The sequence below is a fragment of the Rhodamnia argentea genome, chromosome 4 (genome assembly GCF_020921035.1).
Source record: "Rhodamnia argentea isolate NSW1041297 chromosome 4, ASM2092103v1, whole genome shotgun sequence".
NCBI lineage: Eukaryota > Viridiplantae > Streptophyta > Magnoliopsida > Myrtales > Myrtaceae > Rhodamnia > Rhodamnia argentea.
Genome location: NC_063153.1, coordinates 21,683,446 through 21,707,856, shown reverse-complemented (window position 1 = coordinate 21,707,856; position 24,411 = coordinate 21,683,446). Strand labels below are relative to the sequence as shown.

Sequence of the window (24,411 nt, the reverse complement as noted above, 5' to 3'; positions counted from 1 at the left end):
CTTGTTCAACAGCATTGTTTTTCTCCCTAATAGGCATTTTCTTTTCTCTCTTTTGTTTTAGCTAACCAATAGAGGGTTTTTCCTTGTTTAAACGTGGCGGAGGACCTATCTTAAGATTCGCCGAATTCGATCCAGGAACGTTTCCCATTTCAACGAGGAATCGGTTTCTTCCCGTGCCCCCATTGACATCCTAGAAGCAAGTCGAGAGCCGCACATTGTCCGAGCCTTTTCTTTTGTTTTTGTGTTGGCTCCGGCGATTCACTTTCCGCACTCGTAGGACCAGGAAGACCACGAGTTTCTCCCCACTCACGGACTTACTAGAGGGATTCCCGCTCTGATACCATTTGTCACAGGCTCGGAGATTCCTTGGCTACGGAACAGCCCGTGAGGTGCTTGGCGAGTCGTTCGAGCCAGGCCAACCCTTTTTCTCTAGTCGTCCATGAAACCCTCGGGTGAATGTCTTTCTCGTATCGAGTCATATCATGCCCGGCTTGACTCGGGCATCCTTTGTATTGAGCGATAGCATACTACATTAGGTACGGTAACTAGTTTCAGCCTGCCATGGTCTCATCGGGAGAGCGGCATCGGCTCCCAACCAATTTGTACACGGGAGGCCAAACCCGCCTTCAAAGCTCCTAAGGGATGTATTATATTTAATCCTAGAACTCCTAGCACAAACCATCCCGACACCACTCCTAGGGACCCAGTTGTTTCTTCCCCTCTACATCACTCATTCACTATGTTTGACACAAACAAGCACCACTTAAAGGTTTATGAGTGTGGGAGGGCCCGACAGCACCAGTCATTCGATCCCCGCATTGTTCAAGGGACACGAAACTCCCATCCCATGTCACAAGGTTGTTTCTTCCTTTTCAATTTGATGTTTCGTAAGTTTCTTGGAGCTTCCTACCGTGTCCTTCGAGCGATATTAGTCAATAAGACTCTCGGGGCTCCGGCATTTAGCTTTTCTCTCTAGAAATGCCTTCCCTCTGTAAAACTTTTGATAGATATATCGTGAAATCGAGATCAATTTAATCGAGAGATCGCGGAGACTAAAGTGTAATCGTAGTCGGTTGGTTCAATAAGAGAGTAGGAAACTATGTAATCCACTGGCTCTGTTCCTTTTTCTCATGCTGTCCTGCTGACTTTTGGCTAATAAAGCAAGGAATAAGTAGGTCCAACAGATATACAGGTGCATATTTTTTTTTCTGTCTAAGTCATTGTCAACTCTATGGATTCCTCGTTCTTGTTCCTTTCATCCGATCCATCAGACCTGGTTATCAGAAAAGATGATGAAGTTGTTGCAACTCCTCCTTGTCCAAGTGTTGGAATTGGATACTTGCACGCTAGCAATGAACGCAAGTTTCTTATCAAATGATGTAATCAAAGTCTGAAAAATCACGATCATCAACAGAGACAGGGAGCACCCGTCCGGGTAGTTAAGGAACTACTATCAGACGCAGCTACAAGACTATAAAATCCTTATTCATAAAGAATTACTTGTGTTGGTGGGTATTCCTGTCCGTGGTAAATGAGGGAATGTACATCCTATCTGCTCTGAGCTACTATGATGTGGACTTTATATGTTTTTTGGGTCTGCATCATAATTACAAAGAACAAAAAAAAAAAAAAAGTTGCACCTTGATGTTTCTAGGTCTGTTGTTCGACTCAGAAAAGCTCCTCGTGGAATTCGAAACGCGTAGATGTCCTGTGGCGCAGCTCGTGCGATAGCTTCTTTAATTCCTTTGCTAACACCAGCATCCTGCAGTAGAACACCCCTGCAATAGAAGACCCCCTTCTGGTCGGACATCATTGAACTTGTGACAGCTGCAGATTCGGTAAACACTGTAGAGTTTCATCATAATAAGTAGATGGACTTTGTTTTTCCTAGTATAGGGTTTTATTAAACAATTTATGCAAGATTTAAGATCGTTATATTTTAGTCCTTTTCATTATGTTCTGATGTAGACTTGGCCACAGAGTGCGGATCCGGGTGTCCTGCCTGTCTGAAAAAGGAGTCTTTTATTTGCAGTAAGTTACATATCAGCTATGTCAATTTGTAAGTCTTGTCTAGTTGTTGTCCATACCAGAAGGCTACTATGCTAAGCTCTCCCTGTATGATTTGGGGATTAATTACCAGCACCAACTGAAGCTAGTTTTCGTAATTTCGTAGCATCCGGGCTCTGAACTAGCGCTTTCTTGTCTTACACTTACCTCCTGTAGTGTATGGATGGTTTGAAGCTACTTTGATAAATACTTCTCTCCAGTTTGGTCTTCCAAAGTGTGTTCTTACCTGCAAGTATCGAATATCAGGATTGAGTTAGCAGCCTCACGTTTGAAGCAGTTCACTTCAACGAACAAGCTAAGAAAAGAGAAGGCATTCTATGTAGAGCGTCTGTAGATGAATTGTCTCTGTGGCCTGTTCATTGTTAAATTGTAGCATTTTTGTGTAGACTTCATATTATACCCGTGTGCCTGATAGGATGTCGAAACCGTGTTTGGCATGATTGAGAGCCTCGACCATGGTGAGTAGAGTTGACCTTGGATCACCCTCTTCATAGACACTGGTAAGGTAATTGTGGAGCTCGATTTGACCCTGCTCATACCGAAAGAGAGAGAAGACGTAGGGTCACTTAGCCCAGCTCATTTAGTTCCTTGTACACATGCACTGAACAGTCATGAGCAATGTTCAGAAGATCATACTTTGTGATCCATTTCCGCAACTTCATCCATTACCCCTTTGAAACACTCGAACGACCCGGATTCCCCAGTCACCCAGTAGAAATGAGCACTGGACAACCTCTGAGACTTCCTCTTGCCGCCTGGCGTCCGTTGGAAGATGTGAAACTGCTTGTGCTATCATCATCGGGCTTTTTTCCAAACCAAGATAAAAAAAAAATAATAATTACCAAATTAAATGTAAAAAAAATTTATTTACAAAATTAGGTGCCGCTCGGCGGTCTTAGAGACAGAGCGGTCCCAAAAAAGCAAAAAAAAATTTCCCGCTTGGCAGTTTGATTGCCAAGCGGACGGTTCGCACATTTTTTTAAAAAATTTTTATGCTTGCTCGGCAGTATATGACTGCCGAGCAAGCACTCAACCTTTTTTTTTTTTTTAATTTTTTTTTCTTTTTTAATCATTTTTAATTTATTTTTCTTATTTTCTTTTAATCATTTTTTTATTATTCAATTTGTTCTCTAGAATGGACAAAATATTAATGAAATTCTTATATTATACAATGGTCTGCATCAACGAGCGAGTGAATGAACGATCGAGGCCGCGGAACAAATGCTCGCTTGTTCGCTCGCTCGGTCCGCGGGGTCAAGGCTCGCTCGTTCGTTCGTTTGTTCGCTCCGCGGCCTCGATCGTTCGCTCGCTCGCTCCACGAGGTTGAGGCTCGCTCGTTCATTCGCTCCGCAGCCTCGATTGTTCACTTGCTCATCCTCAATTTTCAATTCGTAGCGAACTCTCTCCATCAAAGACCTTTCGGATTCAATTGGAAGGAGAGATCCCATGAGAAATCGATTTGCAACTCATCCTCATTGTCCGACATGGCCGCGCCGGTTCCTTCGCCCAAACTCATTCCTACAAATAACTCCAATTTACGAAAAGATGTGTTCCCGAGTGAGTCCACTCCATTGAGTACTAGGCATGGCAAGGAAACCACGACACGCAACGTAAATATGAGCGTTAAATTCATAAACATGGTGCATACGCTCTATTCTAATAGTCCTTTTCCTCACCCTATAATGAGACCAAGATGGCTTGGTTTACTCCTACACGGAATGTAAACATGAGCGAGCGAACGAATGATCGAGGCCGCAGAACGAACGAACGAGTGAGTGAATGAACAATCGAGGCCGCGGAGTGAACGAGCGAGCCTCAACCCCGCGAAGCGAGCGAACGAATGATCGAGGCCGCGGAACGAACGAACGAGTGAGTGAATGAACGATCGAGGCCGCGGAGTGAACGAGCGAGCCTCAACCCCGCGAAGCGAGCGAACGAATGATCGAGGCCGCGGAGCGAACAATCGAGCAAGCGAATGAACGATCGAGGCCGCAGAGCAAACAAGCAAGCGAACAAACGAACGAGCGAGCCTTGACCCCGCGGACCGAGCGAGAGAACGAACAAGTGGCCTTGATCGTTCGTTCGCTCGCTCATTAATACGTAACATTGTATTATATAGGAATTTCATTAATATTTTGTCCATTCCAGAGAACAAATTGAATAATAAAAAAATAATTAAAAGAAATTAAGAAAAAGAAATTAAAAAATGTTTTAAAAATAAAATAAAAAAAAATTTTAAAAAATGGTTGAGTTATTGCTTGGTAGTATGACTGCCGAGCAAGCATAAAAAATTTAAAAAAAAATATGTACATCGCCTTGCTCGGCAATCGACCGCCGAGTGGGAAACTTTTTTGCTTTTTTGGCCCGCTCGGCACTCACACTTCCGAGTGAGGGACCGCCAGGCCCCAAGATCGCCGAGCGGCACCCGATTTGGTAAATAAATTTTTTTTACACTTAATTTGGTAATTATTATTATTATTATTTTTTATCTTGGTTTGGAAAAAAAGCCCATCTTCTGATCTACTCGTCTCCGTGATTGAATGCTAATTCATTACAATAGCAAAACTTTAAATGTGTTTCCTAAATTTTAAGTCAATGGTATTCATATATTAGCAACCTACTGTACCGTTCACTCTTCTGCTCTTGCATTACTCAGAAGATCTCTAAGGATGCTTATGAAAGGGGTCGCACCAATGCCAAGCCCCACGAGGAGCAGGACGTCATAATTTCTGTAGTCCTGAGCTGGAGCTCCGTATGGACCATCGACGAGCAATTTGGGTTGGCTGCATAATGACATGACAGTTTTTTCAGTTAGCATTCCCTAGAATGGTCTCTATTTCGGAACTTAAGCCTGCCAGAAACGTAATTACCCTGTATGATTGACACGCCCGAGCAACGTGAATTTTGCTCGGCCAACAATACATGACAAGTCTTTGCCTTCAGCGAGAGCTTTCTTCAGCTCCTGTGTCTGATCACCGACTGTCCTGATGTGAACGCTAAGGTAGTCATCCCCGGGTGCTGAAGTGATTGAAAATGGGTGCCTGGAAGGTACCGGCGCTTAGCCTTCGATAGCGGAAATGCTGATGTTTGGAAAAGCTAGGAGATTGAGATGCATTTTGGACCTTCACCACTCGAAAGGGGAAATTGTCGGACACTGTAGGAAAATGTACTGCCCACTTCTGTACTTGAACCCTTGAGGCTTGGACATGATTATGCTACAGACATTCCCTGGCAGTGCCGAAACCTGTGGAGAGAGAGGGTAGCCCAAAAGAAATTAGCTTCTTGAAGGAGGATATTTCTTTTTCGGAAAAGCATATTCCTCCATGTATTTTGTGAAGATCCTGCATGATGACACTGATGCACTTTTTCTCAATCTTGCGTTACATTATGCTCATGTTGATTCTCAAATGCATCAAGATAAAGATGTAAAAGACATATAGCAAAAATGGGTATTACCTTCAATATTCGAACCGCGTAATGATTCGATCGGCATGCTCGTACGCTTCTCTCGACTATGTAGAGCAACAGTGGAATAGAGATGTACATCCATGTCTGAGGTGAGCATGGCATTGAATTAGTACCACTGGTGTAGAACACATGATGAACTTTGATCTCTTGACTTAACTACGGTGTATATGGTAAGCCGGATCGCTTACCGTTTTCCTGTACCCGCTGTGCGCAAAGTACGGAAAGGTTCCATGGATGAGCAGCAAAATGTAGACCACACCTAGCAGGTGATAGGAATACCAGAATGCATTGAAGCCTGTTCGGGACTATAAGTCAGCATTTGAAATGTTTAAGGCTGAATTGATCGCCGTACAATATGTTGAGGACTTCTTAGATGATTTTTCGCAAATAATCATACAAGCACATGGGGGTTATACTTTCCCTCGATGAATACCGCAATTCGAACTCGAGATATAAACCTAGAAAAGACAGATTGCAAAATGGAACACGAATGCCTCGTACCAACGTTAGAGAACCGGACGCGAAATGGATATTCCGAAAGACCAAACGAACCGAAAAGTCAAAGGTCCTCATCCCCTGCTCGAAAGCTAATCGAAAGTCCCATGTCCTGTCCGGCGCTCGATTTCGAACCAGACACAAATGAAAAGGACAAGGAAAGGGAAAATCCTGCAGTGACAACGGGATTTATGCTTTAATTACGATGGGCGATGTTGCCGAGAAATGCAAGTGAAGACAGAGACTGGACATTGGTCGAAGACTATCATGTGGGTGAGACTAATGACAAGCCCCGTGGTCCCTCAATCTCGTCTTGATGGCCGCCATTGCTTTGGTTTGGCCTCTCGTTTTGTGGAGTCCCGTGAAAGACGATGTAGCCCACAAAATGTTCATTGTGATTGCGACACGTTTTGGTGGGTGCAGGATAGAGAGAGTGTGCGTCGAGTGAAAATGGCCGAAAGCCGAGTTTTGCGTGGCGCCTACGTTTCCGGTGCGAGACAAATCTCTGCCTCGACCCAAATTCCACATGAAATATGTCCATCTCGGCCATTAACCACGAGAGTTCTGTAGAGTGAACAGTTACCTGAACCCAAATGCACATAAAACGGGTCAATCTCGGCCATTAATCACGCAAGTTTTGCGTGAGCTCAACTTACGAGATCCACATAACTGTGTCAAATCCATAGATTCAAGTCCAAATTATTTTTGGTTTTTCCGACCATGTAAGCTTTTGCTTGAGCTCCCTGGAAGCACAATTTAGCAGCAAGAGGGTTGGGTGGGCAACCTAAGTAGCTAGTCTAATCAAAGCATGCGCGATGCAACAAAGCACCGGCATCTTCCGAGCTACTGTTTGGCAAGAATTAGGAATTCACGTCCGTCAAAATTGCCTTCGACCTCGTCGTATTAGTATAGTGTCGGAGCAAGTACAATTGCCTATTTCTTTTGTTGATTGGATGAAGAAAAAAAATAACTGCACACGTTGAAGACGCCTTACGTTGCACTTTCCCTCGCCAAATATATTCAAGGATTTTTGGAGCGAAATGAAATTTTCCAGTCATTTCGGTGGGGGCAAACTGGGATTCCCAAACAAATAGGGGGGTCCATCTGCAAAGGAACTAATCAGCAATCGACCAAGGAATATGCCACGAAACAGAGTATTCCTCGGAGCCAAAAGACCAGACGGATGAAGATCAGACCTTTTCACGCGAAAGCTTGATCAGCAAAGCAGCCGCAAAGCAGTCAGTCCCCCTCTCAATAACAGCACATGCCTTCCTGTTCCCTACGATCTCTGTAGCTACCTCCATTTCTGCAGACCTTTTCTTATGCTGTTGAAGGCCAAGAAGAAGGATCTGATGGTGGGCATGCGCGAGAATTCTGGGGGGAGAGTTTGGTTTTCTTTAGATAGGTGTCATGATTTTCTTGGTTCTTTTCTGTTTTTTCATCCGGAGTGTTGACAAAATTCCATTTTTAATTTCGAAAGATCGGTTTGATCCTCAAAAAACAGTTCTTTGAATGGTGGGCTCATCGAACTCCGATCTAACAACACAAATTCAAAATGCCCATGATCGAAGAAAAACTGTTAAATGAGAGCAAGAACAGAAGCTGCAACTCGAGAGTATTGCATTCATGTCGTCTCTGATTTTTGGCTGATCTATAACACGAATTCAAAGAGGATCGATCTGCTCACACATGCCCAGGATCGAAGAGAGAAACTGTAAAATGAGAGAGCAAGAACAGAATCTGCAACTCGAGAGTATTGCATTCATGTCGTCTTTGGTTTTTTGGCTGTTCTTGTTGCGCGGAACAAGCGATCGAACAATAAATAGACAGAACAAGAAAATAAATCGGACACCGGATGTACGTGGTTCGGTCGTAGAGACCTACGTCCACGGGAAGAGTAGCAACGAATTCCACTATAGAACGAGCGATACACGGAGATTACAGACCACACTCGAGTCACTCAAACACTCACAGTGTTTCCCAAACCCCAATTACATCCAATAACGCACACAGTGTTTAGCCCTCAATTCCTAGCGATATTCTCGCAAAGGAATTAACACAAATCTAACCTCAAGATTTAATCGGCTTCGACACTTGAATTCTTGATGTAATTCCACGAACAAAACCCACGAATGAAACCCTTGCAGAGCACTCAATGAATGGCTCTTCCGGACTCTTTTTCAAGAGTCATCTCTAAAGAAAGCTTGAAGAGCATTTTATATTAAACCCACCACCAAAGAGTGTGCAGATTTCCACCGTGAAGATAGGGACAACAAAGTCTCAAACTTGGACTTTCTTACTCCTGCATGCAACTTTTTCAACAACCAAGAAAGCAAATCTCTTTTCTTCTTTGTCGTTGTCTTCAAGGAGTCCACTTTGAACCAAATATCCTCATTATTTGGCCAAAGTCAAAGATTGCACTTTTCCCTTTTCTCATCCTTTCACGTGAACACATATCCACCGGCAAATATATGTGCCAATCTTTTTTTCGTTCTTTCACGTGCTGGAGCATCCACACAATACATCGATCGGATTTCGTTCGAACTCAAAACTCGAGACATATATTTTAACAATCTCCACCTTGGCTCGACGTTTGAGCCATGTCACACTCGCTTCTCTATAATCCGAACATCATCTGCTACTCTCCCAACAACCCCAATGGGCTCAACCGCCACGTATATCATCCAAGTCCAAGCCGCGCTTGAATTTCGCCGTAATCGTGGACCTCATCAGAATACCAACTGAACATGCACCTTTAATCGCTCTTCAAGGACATTCTAACACAAACTCCTTAATCGCAGATAAAGCAAAACCACCGTTGCATCCATATCCGTCGGGAGATCGAACACGTACCTTATCAATATCGCCAGATACTGCAATCGTTGGCTCTATAGGCTCCACCTCGCTACAAGCACCATCTGTGTCGATTATCACGCTAGTACTCGCTACCTCGGGAGTTTCTGGTTGCAACCTATGAAGCACCGACACGCCAAACCCCCCGGCGTGTCGGTGTGGACACGCGTCCGGACACCGACACGCGTCCGACACGCCCCGACACGCGTTCGACACGTGGTCAACCCGTGTCAAAGATCCGACACCCGGTCAACGCCAGCGACACGCCGGGGACACGCGAGTCGGTGAGGAGAGAGGGCGGGGAAAAGCAGATCCGAAGGGCAGAGAACGGTAGGGGAGGGGGAAGAAGAGCGTCTCGGGCCATGAGAGAGATGAGGGAGGAAGCCGGCGACGCGCGGCCAGTGCTCGAGCAGGGAACGGCCTTCGTGTGCGCCGGAGCAGAGAGAGCGAACGAGCCGAAGGACAGAGGGAGAGAGCGCCGGAGGAGAGACGAGCAGCAAAATCATAGTGGTCGACGTCGGGGTTGGTTTAGGGGTACAGAGAGGAGTGACATAGAGGAAGGGGTGTGAGATCTTTTAAGGAAGTAAAGAGAGAGAGGGGTGGGGGGATATTTTCTCGCAGAGAGGAGAGAGGTGAAAAGTGTGAGATGTTTTCGGTGATGTTTTCAAAAAGTAAAGAGAGAGAAGAGGGGGAGACAGAGAAGAGAGAGAGGGAGAGAGAGAGAGGAGGAGAGAGGTGAGTCGTGTGTCAGAGATTTTTTCAAAAGTAAAGAGAGGAGGGGAGGAAACGTGAGAGAGGAGGGAAAGCGGGTAGACCACATATTACAAGATTTTTATTATTATTTATTTATTTTCTAGGCTGATTGAGATCAAATTACGAGAGTATTCATGGCATTAGCTTTGTTTTTATTATAAGAACTATTTTTGTAAATTTTTCATTTTATAAAAAATTATAAAAATAATAATATATCATACATATATAAAAATATATTTAATATACAACGTGTCCCCAACGTGTCGAAAATCTCTATTTTTTAGAAATGACGTGTCGACGTGTCGTGTCGCGTGTCCCGTATCGCTGTCGGTGCTACTTAGGTTGCAACTCCACCTCAAGCCGAACACCGTTCGGATCCGTATTTATACTGCCACAAACACTCCTACCCCGAAGTACTGGAGACTCGTCAAAGGTAACTTTTCCGTTGCAAACAAGTGAATTTATATTCGAGCACCACAACCGATAGCCCCGCTCACCTCGTGCATAGCCATGGAATATGCACCTTGCCCTCACATCGAGCTTACCATCACTTACTCGATAATAACACGGGCAATTAAACATTCTAAAATTAGAATAATCAGCAACGTTACTCGACCACACTTCTTCGGGAGTCCGAAATCCGATTGCGCTCGATGGAGATCTGTTCACCAGGTAGCTCGCCATACCAAGCGCATCCGCTAGAATTCTTCTAGCCATACCAGCACTAGAGATCATTTTTCGGGCCATCTCTAGTAATGTTCTGCTCATCAATTCCGCAACCGTTGTGGTTTATTGGCACTAGTGCGGTGTTTCACTATGCCATTTATCATGCAGAATTTATTTACCAGCTTTGAGCAAAACTCCATGCTACTGTCGGTTCGCACATGCTTGATCGACTTAGCAGTCTCCACCTCGATCAAAGCTCTCGACCGCGTATTCCCGACAACAAGATCAAACTTGTGCTTCGACACACTCACCAAGGTCTTCCTCGAGCAATCGTTAGACTCTCGAACGTATGTCGACGTCTCCGGAGCGAAACCCGTCAATGTCTCACCTTGAAGTTCATACAGGCCACCGTGCTTGATTCCTTTCATTATCACCAGGGCACCTCGAACAATCTTCATAACTCCACCTTGTGAAGAATACCCGCATCCAAATTGAATCTAGGGCACCCAAGGAAATTAAGTTCTTTTTCAATTCGAACGTATCTTACTTCAGTCAATGTCCTCACAATACCATCATGCATTCTGATTTTAACATCACCAACACCCACAACATCGCATTCGGCCGTTGTTCCCCAACCGCACTTTACTACTATCTCGTGCACCGATAAGTAGCAAACCAGCTTCTATTTGGTGTAGCATGAAAAGAACAACCGTAATCCATAATCCATCCGTCAAATGACGAATTCTCAATGACAGACAAGACACTATCGACACCATCAGAATTTTCTGCTACAAATGCAACATCATCCGTAGATTCAACTCTAATTCCCTTACCCGTTTCGTTTTTCAGCTTTAAGCAATTCCTTCTAAGATGCCCTCTCTTGCCACAATTCCAACAGACAAGACCGCTGATCCCTAGGACCGATCAAGGTCTATTCGAGTTCATACTACTTCTACTACCACGAGTATCAGTCCTTCCTCTATTTTCACCTACTAAAGCAGTAGATACATATTCGCCAGATTCTCTTCTACGGATGTCCTCACTTAGAATCAAATCTCGAATACCATCAAACGTCAAACTTGTTGACTCGGAGGAATTACTAACAGCAGTAACGGTAGTATTCCAACTATCGTGCAATGAGGATAATAGAATCAAATCACATACCTCATCTTCAAAGTCAATATCAACCGAACTCAATTGACTAACGATCACATTGAATTCATTGATATGATTAGCAACGGACGCACCTTCGCTCATCTTCAAATTAAACAGACGCCGCATCAAATAGACCTTGTTGATCACAGAGGGCTTCTCGTACATATCCGACATGGCTTTCATCAAACCCGCAGTGGTCTTCTCCTTGACGATATTAAACGCAACGTTACGAGCCAACGTCGCCCGAATAACACCCAACGCTCGTCTATCCAGCAATTCCCAATCGGCTTGCTTCATCGTCTCCGGTTTCTCCCCGGATAGGGGCAAGTGCGCTTCATCTCGATATAGATAATCCTCAATCCGCATCTTCCGAAACCAAAGTCCTTCCCCCTCAAATCGTCGATTTTCACTTTTACTTCTTTTGTCGCCATCGATTCACTTCAACTCGACAAGTCCGGCTCTGATACCAATTGTTGCGCGGAACAAGCGATCGAACAATAAATAGACGGAACAAGAAAATAAATCGGACACCGGATGTACGTGGTTCGGTCGTAGAGACCTACGTCCACGGGAAGAGTAGCAACGAATTCCACTATAGAACGAGCGATACACGGAGATTACGGACCACACTCGAGTCACTCAAACACTCACAGTGTTTCCCAAACCCCAATTACATCCAATAACGCACACAGTGTTTAGCCCTCAATTCCTAGCGATATTCTCGCAAAGGAATTAACACAAATCTAACCTCAAGATTTAATCGGCTTCGACATTTGAATTCTTGATGTAATTCCACGAACAAAACCCACGAATGAAACCCTTGCAGAGAACTCAATGAATGGCTCTTCTGGACTCTTTTTCAAGAGTCATCTCTAAAGAAAGCTTGAAGAGCATTTTATATTAAACCCACCACCAAAGAGTGTGCAGATTTCCACCGTGAAGATAGGGACAACAAAGTCTCAAACTTGGACTTTCTTACTCCTGCATGCAACTTTTTCAACAACCAAGAAAGCAAATCTCTTTTCTTCTTTGTCGTTGTCTTCAAGGAGTCCACTTTGAACCAAATATCCTCATTATTTGGCCAAAGTCAAAGATTGCACTTTTCCCTTTTCTCATCCTTTCACGTGAACACATATCCACCGGCAAATATATGTGCCAATCTTTTTTTCGTTCTTTCACGTGCTGGAGCATCCACACAATACATCGATCGGACTCGAGATATATATTTTAACAGTTCTAACCAACAAAGCTATATACAATTACAACCTCAAACATCCCCAAAAAATAAAAATCCACACCCCTGGTCCTGAACCACCGAGCTATTATTGCACGAGCCACCGGCTACAGCAGCTTCTTCTGACTCTACCCCCTACTACAACTACCACACCGCGCAGCGTGCGCCGTCCATCCTTCCGCTCCCGCATCTTTTCTCGTCCCACAGCCGCACCACGGCCCCGTTTATCACCCCTGTGTCCTGACACCGGTACCACGACATCTCCCCGTTCCTCACCTTCAACACCCTCTCCCAGCTCTCCCACCACTCTTCTCCCCCGCAAGAACTGCCCTCCCCGGCTTCCTCCTCCTCCTCCTTCACCTCCGCCGCCGCTGCCTCGCATCTGCCGTCTTCCTTGTAGTAGGTCGTGAACTTCCTCCTCCCTTTCGTCACTCCGTCGCCCAGACCGCTGCTGGGATAGTCCGCCGACGTCGAGGCCGCCGACGAATCGTCGACGGCCGCCGGCGCGGATTCCTCTTCGGCATCGGCCGGCCGCTGCTCCCGGCACCCATCCGACCTGCCGATCGAGCCACCGTCGCCGCACGGCGGGGAGGACCGGGGCTGGTGACGGCGGCGGACGGTGGAGGAGCCGGTGGCTGCCCTGATGCTCCACACGCTGACGGCGGCGGTCACGACGGCCACCAGCGTCCAGAGGTTGTTGACCACCGTGAACAGCCCCAAGCCCACGTACTGGAACGCGAGCGCCTCCACCCTGGATGCCATGGCGTCGTTCATCGCGTCTCTTTCTCTCCGGCCAAGCCCCCCGCGATGGCGTTTTTCTCTCTTGGGCGTGAGAGTGAGTGAAGACGGTGATGAGCGATGAGCACGAGGCTCGTGTGGGAGGGGAGGTGGGCATTTATAGGGTGCAGACGGGAGAAGTGGGGAGGGACGCGAGCCGTCGGATGGAGCAAGTGGGAGGAGGGATCTGATGGAAGATGCTGAGAATCAAGAGGCAAGATGCTAAATGCGAAGGTAGATGCGTTGTGCGCGAGTTGTGATCCATAACCAGATGCGCTGTGGGAGATCTTTAGGACGCGTGTGATCCGGCGAGTGGTCCCTGGGCCTCGATGGCGGACGCACCTGATGCTGGGCCCCCTACCTTCGAATGCGTCCAACATCATATTCACAGAGCGTGCGCGCGCGTGGGGGAGATGTGAGCGCGACGATGTTCATACGTACGAACAAACCGAAAATGGCGAACGGAACCGAGACTCTGACGATTTGGGCAAGAACGCAGGATTGCGGGGAGATTGGGCTCTGGGTGTCTGAGGCGGGATCAGAGATGGGAGCGAGCGCTTCGGGAGTGAAAGCGTGGCCATCATTGAGATCAGAAACAAGAGCAAGGGAAGGGAAAAAATCAGCCCAAAAAAAAATTATGGGGAAGAAAGCAAAAAAGACGAGTCTTTTGCTGCTGTGCGTCTCTGCTTGGGACCAGCAAAAAATTCGTTCTTTGTTCGGGTTTTTGCTTAGGTGGTGGGAGAAAAGATAAGGTGGAGCGGAGCGGTCGTTCGTCGGCTTTTCCAAATGCGTTCATGGCGTGGATGATTGCTGGCCCTTCACGACTCAAACACCATCCGGCCTTCGTTCCCGCGAGTGGGCTTCGACCTGAACAGTGACTGGACCAGACCGGATCATGAGATGGAGACGACTTGCTCAGTAGGTTGGTCGGGCTTGACCGGCCCAGTTAGGATGATGATAATGGTGCACGGCGAAGAGAGGGGCAGCAAAGTTATCAAATTTATTAAGTTCGAGTTTGGACATAAATTGATTTGCCGATCGAGTCTGGTCGAACTCGAGTTTCTTTAGAACTTGCTTGGATCGAGTTGAACTTGAGGATTCAGAAATTGGGTTGAGCTCGAATCTGAGTATCATGGACTCTTGTTCTACAGACTTGGTTTTTAATTCTTTTTCCTGATAGTGAGAGGCCAAATCCTTGGTAAAGGCGAAGGTCTGCTGAAAATATTTTCATGGAAGCTTACAGACAAGACTTCGGACTCGACCTAATGAGTCAACAAATCCAAAGTTAAGCCTTTACAATGATGACATTCTCCTTCTCGTGATTTTGAGATTGTGGAGATAATAACAAACATAGAGTTACATATTCAAAGAGATCGAAAACGGAGCAAAAGCCAAACAAAGAAGAAAAGTCGAGACTCCGACTTTTATCATGTAAAACATATGTTTTTTTTTCCAAATAGGCTCTGAGATATGTATTAGGGTTTTAATTGTCTAAGGGTATTCAAGTTGTGACCGAGTACGCGCTCAGAATCGAACAAAATTGACATCGGTATATAGGGATATGTGGCTAATCTATGTCGATATAATCTGGCACTAATTTACGAACTTTCTTTCTAATTGTGGATTTTGGTGTCGCATCGTATCATAAGTATGCAGGGACTGAGTTAGACACAATGGATCAAAGCATAACTTATTGAACTTGAGGAGGATGACATTGTTGGTATTTAAGGAGCAAAAAAAAAAAAAAAATATGAGATCGAGGATCCAAAGCTCGTTTAACTCTTGAGGATAAGAGTTATATGCAAGGTTGTTTCTTCCTTTTCAATTTGATGTTTCGTAAGTTTCATGGAGCTAGCTGCCGTGTCCTTCAAGCGATATTAGTCAGTAAAACTCTCGGGGCACCAGCATTTATCTTTTCTATCCGGAAATGCCTTCCCTCTGTAAAAATTTTGACAGATATATCGTGAAATCGAGATCAATTTAATCGAGAGATCACGGAGACTAAAGTGTAATCGGAGTCGGTTGGTTCAATCAGAGAGTAGGAAACTATGTAATCTACTGGCTCTGTTCCTTTTTCTCATGCTGTCCTGCTGACTTTTAGCTAATAAAGCAAGGAATAAGTAGGTCCAACAGACATACAGGTGCATATTTTTTTTCGAAGTCGTTGTCAACTCTATGGATTCCTCTTTCTTGTTCCTTTCATCCGATCCATCATACCTGGTTATTAAAAAGATGAAGTGGTTGCAACTCCTCTGTGTCCAAGTGTTGGAAATTGATTACTTGCACGCCAGCAATGAACGCAAGTTTCTTACAAAATGGTGTAATCGGAGTCTGAAAAATCATGCTTATCGACAGAGACATGGAGTCCTTGTCGGGGTAGTTAAGGAACTACTATCCGATGCAGCTACAAGAATATAAAAATTTGTCCTTGTTTCATGAAGAATTACTTGTGTTGGTGGGTATTCCTATCCATGGTAAATGAGGGAATATACATCCTATCTGCTCTGAGCTACTATGACGTGGACTTTATATGTTTCTCAGTCTGTATCATAATTACAAAGAACAAAAAAAAAAAAAATAAAGTTGCACCTTGATGCTTCTAGGTCTGTTGTTCAACTCAGAAAAGCTCCTTGTGGAATTCGAAACGCGTAGATGTCTTGTGGCTCAGCTCGTGCGATAGCTTCTTTAATTCCTTTGCTAACACCGGCATCCCGCAGTAGAACACCCCTGCAATAGAAGACCCCCTTCTGGTCAGACATCATTGAACTTGTGACAGCTGCAGATTCGGCAAACACTGTAGAGTTTCATCATAGACTTTGTTTTTCCTAGTATAGGGTTTTATTGAATAATTCACGCAAAATTTAAGATCGTCATATTTTAGTCCTTCTCATTATGTTCTGATGAAGACTTGGCCACAGAGTGTGGATCCGGGTGTCCTACCTGTTTGAAATAAGTGTCTCTTATTTGCAGATGTTACATCTCAGATATGTCAATTTGTAAGTCTTGTCTAGTTGTTGTCCATACCAGAAGGCTACTATGCTAAGCTCTCCCTGTATGATTTGGGGATTAATTACCAGCACTAACTGAAGCTAGTTTCCGTAATTTCATTGCATCTGGGCTCTGAACCAGTGCTTTCTTGTTTTACACATACCTACTGTAGTGTATGGATGCTTTGAAGCTACTTTGATAAATACTTCTCTCCAATTTGGTCTTCCAAAGTGTGTTCTTACCTGCAATTATCGAATATCAGAATTGAGTTAGCAGCCTCACGGTTGAAGCAGTTCACTTCAATGAACAAGCTAAGAAAAGAGAAAATGTTCTATGTATAGTTTCTCTAGATTAATTGTCTCAGTAGCCTGTTCATTGTTAAATTGTAGCGTTTTTGTGTAGACATCATATTATACCCGTGTGCCCGATAGGATGTCAAAACCATGTTTGGCATGATTGAGAGCCTGGACCATGGTGATTATAGTTGACCTTGCATCACCCTCTTCATAGACACTGGTAAGGTAATTATGAAGCTCGATTTGACCCTGCTCGTACCGAAAGAGAGAGAAGACATGGGGTCACTTAGCCCGCTCATTTAGTTCCTCGTACACATGCACTGAACAGTCATGAGCAATGTTCAGAAGATCTTACTTTGTGATCCATTTCCGCAACTTCATCCATTACCCCTTTGAACCACTCGAACGACCCGGATTCTCTAGTCACCCAGTAGAAATGAGCACTGGACGTCCTCTGTGACTTCCTTTTGCCACCTGGTGTCACGTTGGAAGATGTGAAACTGGTTGTGCTGTCATCTGATCTACTCGTCTCCGTGGTTGAATCCTAGTTCATTACAATAGCAAACTTCAAAATGTGTTCACTAAATTTTAAGTCATGTCATTCATATATTAGCAACCTACTGTACCGTTTGCTCTTCTGCTCTTGTATTACTCAGAAGATCTCTAAGGATGCTTATGAAAGGGGTTGCACCAATGCCAAGCCCCACGAGGAGCAGTACATCATAATTTCTGTAGTCCTGAGCTGGAGCTCCATATGGACCATCGACAAGCAATTTGGGTTGGCTGCATCAGGGCATGACAGTTAGTTCAGTTAGCATTACCTAGACTGGTCTCTATTTCGGAACTTGAGCCTGCCAGAAACGTAATTACCCTGTATGATTGATACACCCGAGCGATGTGAATTTTGCTCGGCCAATAATACATGACGAGTCTCTGCCTTCTGTGAAAGTTTTTTTCAGCTCCTGTGTCCAATCACCAACCGTCCTGATGTGAACACTAAGGTAGTCATCTCCGGGTGCTGAAGTGATTGAAAATGGGTGCCTGGAAGGTATCAGCGCTTAGCCTTTGATAGCGGAAATGCTGTTGTTGGAAAAGCTAGGAGATGAGATGAATTTTGGACTTTACCACTCGAAAGGGGAAATTGTCGGACACTGTAGGAAAATGTACTGCCCACTTCTGTACTTGAACCCTTGAGGCTTGGACATGATTATGCTAAAGACATTCCCTGGTAGTACTGAGACCTGTGGAGAACAAGCATAGCCAAAAGAAATTAGCTTCTTGAAGATAATTATTTTTTTCGAAAAAGCATATCTCTCATTGTATTTTCCCAAAGATCGTGCATGAAGACACGGACGCGCTCTTTTGCTGTGCATTATACTATTGGTCATGTTTTTTCTCTGTTGATTCTCAAATGCATCAAGATAAAAATGTCTTTTCCTTGATCAAACAATGAACAGTGGAAATGTAAAAGAAATAAAAAGAGGTATTACCTTCAATATTCGAACTGCGCCATGGTTTGATCGGCATGCTCGCACGCTTCTCTCAACTATGTAGAGCAACAGTGGAATAGAGATGTACATCCATGTCTGAGGTGAGCAAGGCATAGAATTAGTACCACTGCTGTAGAACACATGATGAACTTTGATGTCTTGACTTAACTACGGCGCATATGATGAGCCAGATCGCTTACAGTTTTCCTGTACCAGTCGTGCACCAAGTACAGAAAGGTTCCATGGATGAGCAGCAAAACATAGACCAATCCTAGCAGGTGATGGGAATACCAGAATGCATTGAAGCCTGTCAATCTGTTGAAAGGGGCAGGTAGCCTCACTAAGTTCCTCCTGAACCGGTGTGTCGCTAGGGTGAATGAGATAGCCATCAAAATCACCATAGCAATGCCCGTCACTCCTTCAACTCCAGATAAAAGGTCCTTGTATGTGGGCTTCCTGTCATTGAAGTCGGAGGATATGAGGGCAAACTTTTCTGGGGACGAGTTCACCAGGCGGGGAAAATCGCATGCCAGATGGTCTCCTGCGTGAAGGACGATCCCCATGACTATGGCACATGCAATTATCTGTGCATTGGGGAAAAAAGTGCTGGAGAGTCATTCCATTATCTCTTGCATGCACGAGATATTGTTAGTCTAAAACACAGTAGAGCTTAAAATAATCACTTGGATCAACTGTACTTCCTTCCTATCTTTGCCATGTTCATATGCACTTTAGCTCAGGCATGTTAGTGGAATTGCATTTCCTGGAAGTTGCAACCATGGAAATCTTTAGAATTACTTTCTTACATCTTCTACTTCTATTACTTGCCATAGTGAATTTCCCCCTCCATTCTTGGCAACGACTATGTTTGCAGACAATGCCAGTTTCATTCAGCCAGGAGCAAACGACTATGTTTGCAGACAATGCCAGTTTCATTCAGCCATGGATCAACTGTACTTCCTTCCTATCTTTGCCATGTTCATATGCACTTTAGCTCAGGCATGTTAGTGGAATTGCATTTCCTGGAAGTTGCAACCATGGAAATCTTTAGAATTACTTTCTTACATCTTCTACTTCTATTACTTGCCATAGTGAATTTCCCCCTCCATTCTTGGCAACGACTATGTTTGCAGACAATGCCAGTTTCATTCAGCCAGGAGCAATTGATATGATGTCGGGAACCATCATTTCAAAACTGTATGCATGATGTTTCTACTCCTCTCGCCAAATCTTTTACCTTGTGGAAGTTTATGTTGTCGTCGAAGGGAACGAACGGCCTGGCTCGAGTGGACCTGAGCCACGTCAGGGTGTTCCGGCAGACGGGCAGGAGGATTAGAGCCATGTTGAGCTTCAGAGTTTCTGCCGCCCCCTTGGCCGTCGCCAGGCAATAGCCCATGACGTGAAATGCAGCCATGTTCCTGTATTGGATGAACTTCCAAGTGAAGAGGCATCCCATCACTATCGCCCAAAGCAACAGAATCCAACCTCTTTGCCAGTTCTCCAGCACGAGGCATCGGAGGGAGCTGCTAATCCTCTGCACCGTGTCAGCTGGTCTAAACGAGCTCAGGTTTTGGCTCCAGCCAACGCTGGCGGTGCTGAGCGGTCGACTGTAGTTCATATAAGTGTCCTTTTGCAGAAGCAGAGTCTCCAGTTGCCACAACTGAAACAGAGTGCAGGTCATATTATATAAGCCTATCCGAAATGCGCCTCTTTTCACGGAGCAGAAGAGTGCTCCTAAGTTGAACAGACTATGTCATCTTTCGTTTTGCTTTCCTGCTTCAAGGTCTTTTACCTCGATATAGCCAATGTTTTCCGGGTCCAGTTCCTCCATGATCAGGCAGGCGTATTCCTCTGCTTGCTCTTTCAGCTTCGACAACTTGTTCGCGGATGCACTGAGCATTAGAAGCTGAAATTAAGACATCGATTCATTCTCTCTTAGCTACGACCGATCATTGCCTCACCAGCAAGCCGGGAGTACTACTCTTGCCTACATAGACAGGCGAAGAAGGACGACAAAACTCAAAAAGAAAATGGGGAAAGAGCAAGTCCTACCTCCTGTACTTCTTCCCTAGTGATTCTCCCATCTTCATTGCTGTCCGCCCTGGTAAAAGAACAAAGGATGCATTCCCATCAGGACTTTTTTATCAGGGCTTTCAGGATGTTTCGACAAGTTACATGAATTGTAAAGTAAAAATGAGGAGGTACAATATTCCTAGTTCGAACACCCCAAAATTACTAAGAATTTCTTTTTCACATTTAATGAAAATGTTCATTTCTCATGACCCGAGAAAATAGGAATACTCGATCAATTATCGATGACGAACGCCCTCAAAGTAGTGTGAAGCATCCCTCATAAGGAGTAGACTATTCAAATTTCACAAGACAATAGTAATTCTAGCAAGATCTTAATGACGACTGTTATTCTTAGTAATTATTTTTTTTTTTAATTTTCAACAGGTTGATTACACTAAAAAAAGAAAAGGGTACATTCAAAATCACAAAATTCACTACCAAAATCCTTGGCACAAAATATTTTTTTGCTCAAGTAAAGTGAATTAAAAGCTTCAGGACACTTTTCAACTTTTGTTTGTCAGATAATTAAAACACCGCGATCATCCCGAGAGATGACGGAGCTGGGCCCGCCGAACCTCGAGCGCCATCATGCGGCCGCGGGTGGGCCTGCCTAGGAGTCAGGATCCCCCGCCGTCAGATCGACAGAAAAGCACGGTCAACGAGGCATCGCTTCGATCCAGTCCAACGGAACGAAACGGGAAGACAAAATAAGAGGGGAGAGAGAGAGGGGAGAGCGGGGCCCCACATGTCGAAGAATATTTGAAGTCGCGCGTCGAAGCTCTGGTCGGAGATTTGGAGCCAGAAGTCGTGCAGCTCCTCCTTGGTGACCTTCCCCACCTGCTGCCGCCGCCGCCTCGCCAGCGCGTCGAACATCCCCACCGCGAACTCCTTCGAGTCCATCCCTGGTTTCAACACGCCCCGCCATGAACCGTCAACTTCGCAACCATAAAGGAGCGTCTTTTCCAGAACAAAACGATGGCAATTCCATTCGGCCTGAGACGCGAGACGATGGGTTTCGTGAACGTACCGATGCATTCGCCGAAGTCCTCGCGGGCCAGCAAGCCGTCCTTGGCGAGCCGGTGGAAGCGAGCTTCGACCTTGCGCCATAGCTCCTCGTTGTCCTTGGCGCCGAAATTGGCCCTGCTTATGAACCGGAGCCCCTTCAGCGCCCTCTGCGCGCTCGACCGGCTCCGGTCCAGCCTTGCCCTCGCCCTCCTGGCCTCCCTACCGGCCGCCGCCGTCGGGCCCTCCGCCTCCGACCCCGCCCGAGACGATCCGGACCTCAGCCACGGGAACTTCCTCCGGATCCTCGTCGTGATCGAAAGGTTCCTCTCCAGCGCCGCCGCTGTGGCTTGATCGGCGCTGCCGCCGGGGGGCGGCCGGTCGTGGTTGCTCGTCGGGGTGACGCTGCGGACGACGATGGCGTCGTCATCGAGCTCGAGGGTGACCTCGACGAGGTCCTGCTGCGAGTTCTGCCTCAGGTCGTCGAGGAACACGGGCAGCATTGCCCCGCCGACGGCGCCATATTCGGCGCTCCACCTACAGGAGGCGGCAGCAGCATGGTCGTCGTCATCGAAGTCCTCGGGCAGGTCGAACCCGCGGCTGTAGTTGGACCGCTTCGAACCGATGGAAGCGGATGATCTCATCTTCTGTCCTCCAGTTCGAACCCAACCGGCTTACTCTCTCTCTCTCTCTCTCTCTCTCTCAACTGCTGCACTTTAATTGTCTAGAGCGAGAGTGCGGGGGTGTGTGTGTCTCTCTCTCTAGAAACGTTGGAGGAGGAGAAGAAGGTGTACCCTTCTGGAGGTTTGTTCGATCACACGTTAGAGGAGGAGAGAGAGAGAGGGGCGGGGGGGAACAACCGATCTCTCCGCACGGGCGCGTGGGCGGACACGCGCGAATTCAACGCATAAAAATTTGCAGGATGTGCCAAAGTCGTGGGACGAATTTAAAATGCAGTTGGTGATTGGGTTTCGCTCATCATCATCATCATCGTCACCGTCGCCATTTTTACAGAGCTGGGGAAGCTCATGTTCAGAGGTGACAGCCGCGCGGCTCGCAAATAAACAAAAGCGCCACCTTCGAAAGGAGAGGGAGAGGAAGGTGTGTGTACTTGTAAGCGCTGGCTATGCCTCTGCGCCAGGAACAACGGCGAGGATTGCGCCACGTACCTGCTCGTCCATTTCTGAGAGAGAGAGAGAGAGAGAGAGAGAGAGAGAGAGAGAGAAAATGGTTCTTTTCTAGAGAGAGAATTGTTTCTGGTGAGAGAGAGAGAGAAGTGAGATAGGGTGGTTTAATATAGTCATGGAATGATGCTATAAAGGTAAAAGGTAGACAAGAAAGAAGACCAAAGACCAGTAGAGATAGAGAGAGAGAGAGAGAGCCTTGTCTGTGCAAGGTTGGTTGGAATTATGTGTTTCATTTTGCTTGCCCAATTTCCAATCTGATGATATGTCCGGCTTATTCTTTTAATTTGATGAAATCAAAAGTAATCAAAACGGGTCAATAAGCCGGATCTAGCCAATTCCCCTCCGTCGATCGGTGAGCGCTCGCGGTGTTCGTGGTTCGATTCGGATGCACTTTGCAATCGGTTCTTAGAAAAACCTCCGGTCCAATTCGCATCGATTCGATAACTGTCTTTGGATGACTGTAAAGAGTAACATATCGTGGGTCGCAAATTTTTGAAGAAGTGGATCCTCGTTATTTGTTAGAACAATATGTTAATCTTAAGTAGATTAACGATGGTCACATAATCATTTTTCTAAGAATTAATGCTCAAACCAAACCAATTAAGCAATAAGCTTTGGTTTGTCGTTGGTTTGGTTCGCTTTCAAACCATTAGCATGAAGTCGTTGTATAATTAAGAAATTTAACAGAATTTAAGCCGTTCGATGGAATCTAACAAAAGAAAAAGAAGAAGAAAGCACCTGATTGTACACGCCCGTTCAAAATAAAGGAACATAATTACAATTTTATCGAATTAATTGTGTATGATAGTAAGTAAGATACAACAGATGGCAGCATGCTCTTTCATCGGTATCATTCGAGACTAAAAATATATTAGGATTCGGCGCACAATCACAACGAAGTAAAGCGTAAATAGCGAGAGAAAAGGAAACCGAGACATAAGGTTTTATCCCGATTCAACCTTAAATTAATGCTACATCCAACAGAAGATTTCACTATAATTAGCACTTCGCACCTCTCATTACATAACTCAATTACAAGCGAAAAAAAGTATAGTTAGCACACTCCTCGTTGAACTAGAGCGGGACCCACATACCTTCCTGTCGATGGGAAATATGAACCACACTCCCAACAAAATAAAGCAATAATGGCTTGCTATTGAGAAGTAGAAATCTTTCATCTAATGATATGGAGCAATCCTAGATAAGAAAATCTCACTAGGTTCGTTTAAACTACAAATTTTTATTAGTCAAGAGGAAAGCAAATTTACCTATATAATCAATTTATCGGTTCGGTTCGGTTTTATCGGTTTTTCACAATTATACACCAAAAAACATAATAAAACAATAACATAAATACCCCAAACTAAAACTAAAACCAAATCACTAAACCCATAAATAGACCGACGTGATTCGGTTTGGTTCGGCTCGGCAGGTAGATTTCGTTTGGTGAAACAGTAGAGAGGATAAACTATCACTTTCTTCATAAGTTAATAGGGACGAAACTTGAGGTCAGGACGCTTGAGCCAAAACCCAAAATCTGTCTTCGCATCGACTTATCCGGCGCGCGATCGCATGAACGAACGCATCAGAAGATATCGTTGTCCGAACACTCCTAAACTATCTTCGTCGTTCGTAACACATGAAATCGGAAAATGCGTTAGACATCTTCATCGATGGCGACACCGGGGTAGATCGTGCGGCTCCGTTCGCCTAAATCGAGCGGAACTCGACCACTTTCACGGACCACCACCGCCATTTAGCTGCAAGATCACTCCTTCTAAGACATGTTTAACCCCTTGGGATGCGAATGATGACCATTCTCTTTTCGGACTGTATTTTTGTTTCCCGGACGAGTTTCTGAGAAGAGACATGCATTTGATGACGATACAAAATTTCTATTCCCGGAA

At 45.3% G+C, this 24,411-nt stretch overlaps 2 protein-coding genes and 2 long non-coding RNA genes across 7 annotated transcripts; 1 reads left to right on the top strand and 3 right to left on the bottom strand.

The window, feature by feature from the left end:
* Nucleotides 1–1,189: 1,189 nt before the first annotated feature.
* Nucleotides 1,190–22,560, bottom strand: LOC115741013 (respiratory burst oxidase homolog protein E). Of its 4 annotated transcripts, none has more exons than XM_048277534.1 (14): nucleotides 21,343–22,558; nucleotides 21,061–21,217; nucleotides 20,295–20,343; nucleotides 20,035–20,148; nucleotides 19,480–19,902; nucleotides 18,443–18,826; nucleotides 18,243–18,338; nucleotides 17,878–17,993; nucleotides 17,623–17,793; nucleotides 17,379–17,535; nucleotides 17,108–17,296; nucleotides 2,468–2,596; nucleotides 2,215–2,293; nucleotides 1,190–1,778 (listed from the first exon to the last, which is right to left on the bottom strand). In XM_048277534.1, exons 1-14 carry the CDS (start codon nucleotides 21,959–21,961, stop codon nucleotides 1,669–1,671), a joined length of 2,793 nt encoding a protein of 930 aa, XP_048133491.1. In that variant the 5' UTR covers nucleotides 21,962–22,558; the 3' UTR covers nucleotides 1,190–1,668. The 4 variants fall into 4 exon arrangements, 3 of the variants coding, with proteins under 3 accessions (XP_048133491.1, XP_048133492.1, XP_030530562.2); XM_030674702.2 differs by lacking the exons at nucleotides 1,190–1,778; nucleotides 2,215–2,293; nucleotides 2,468–2,596 and adding exons at nucleotides 15,840–16,195; nucleotides 16,620–16,698; nucleotides 16,873–17,001 and having other exon boundaries at nucleotides 21,343–22,552; XR_004015418.2 differs by lacking the exons at nucleotides 1,190–1,778; nucleotides 2,215–2,293; nucleotides 2,468–2,596 and adding an exon at nucleotides 16,873–17,001 and having other exon boundaries at nucleotides 17,374–17,535; nucleotides 21,343–22,559.
* On the bottom strand, nucleotides 5,266–5,737 carry LOC125314677. The gene is made up of 3 exons (XR_007198117.1): nucleotides 5,724–5,737; nucleotides 5,524–5,619; nucleotides 5,266–5,311 (listed from the first exon to the last, which is right to left on the bottom strand). It is a non-coding gene; the product is annotated as an uncharacterized LOC125314677 (long non-coding RNA).
* On the top strand, nucleotides 7,678–12,745 carry LOC125314676. The gene is made up of 2 exons (XR_007198116.1): nucleotides 7,678–7,817; nucleotides 12,692–12,745. It is a non-coding gene; the product is annotated as an uncharacterized LOC125314676 (long non-coding RNA).
* LOC115741015 lies at nucleotides 7,772–13,798 on the bottom strand. The gene is made up of 2 exons (XM_030674706.2): nucleotides 12,690–13,798; nucleotides 7,772–7,815 (listed from the first exon to the last, which is right to left on the bottom strand). The coding sequence occupies exon 1, from the start codon at nucleotides 13,463–13,465 to the stop codon at nucleotides 12,836–12,838; it is 630 nt and encodes a 209-aa protein (XP_030530566.2). The 5' UTR covers nucleotides 13,466–13,798; the 3' UTR covers nucleotides 7,772–7,815; nucleotides 12,690–12,835.
* Nucleotides 22,561–24,411: the final 1,851 nt, after the last annotated feature.

Bases quoted from the DNA above. Each gene is read 5' to 3' on its own strand.
- LOC115741015 (XM_030674706.2), bottom strand. From the start codon at position 13,465: ATGAACGACGCCATGGCATCCAGGGTGGAGGCGCTCGCGTTCCAGTAC.
- LOC115741013 (XM_048277534.1), bottom strand. From the start codon at position 21,961: ATGAGATCATCCGCTTCCATCGGTTCGAAGCGGTCCAACTACAGCCGC. The intron at 20,344-21,060 runs GTGGGGCCCCGC...TTCTTTTACCAG, and splicing joins CTTCAAATATTCTTCGACAT to GGCGGACAGCAATGAAGATG. The intron at 19,903-20,034 runs GTAAAAGACCTT...ACTCTGTTTCAG, and splicing joins AAAACATTGGCTATATCGAG to TTGTGGCAACTGGAGACTCT.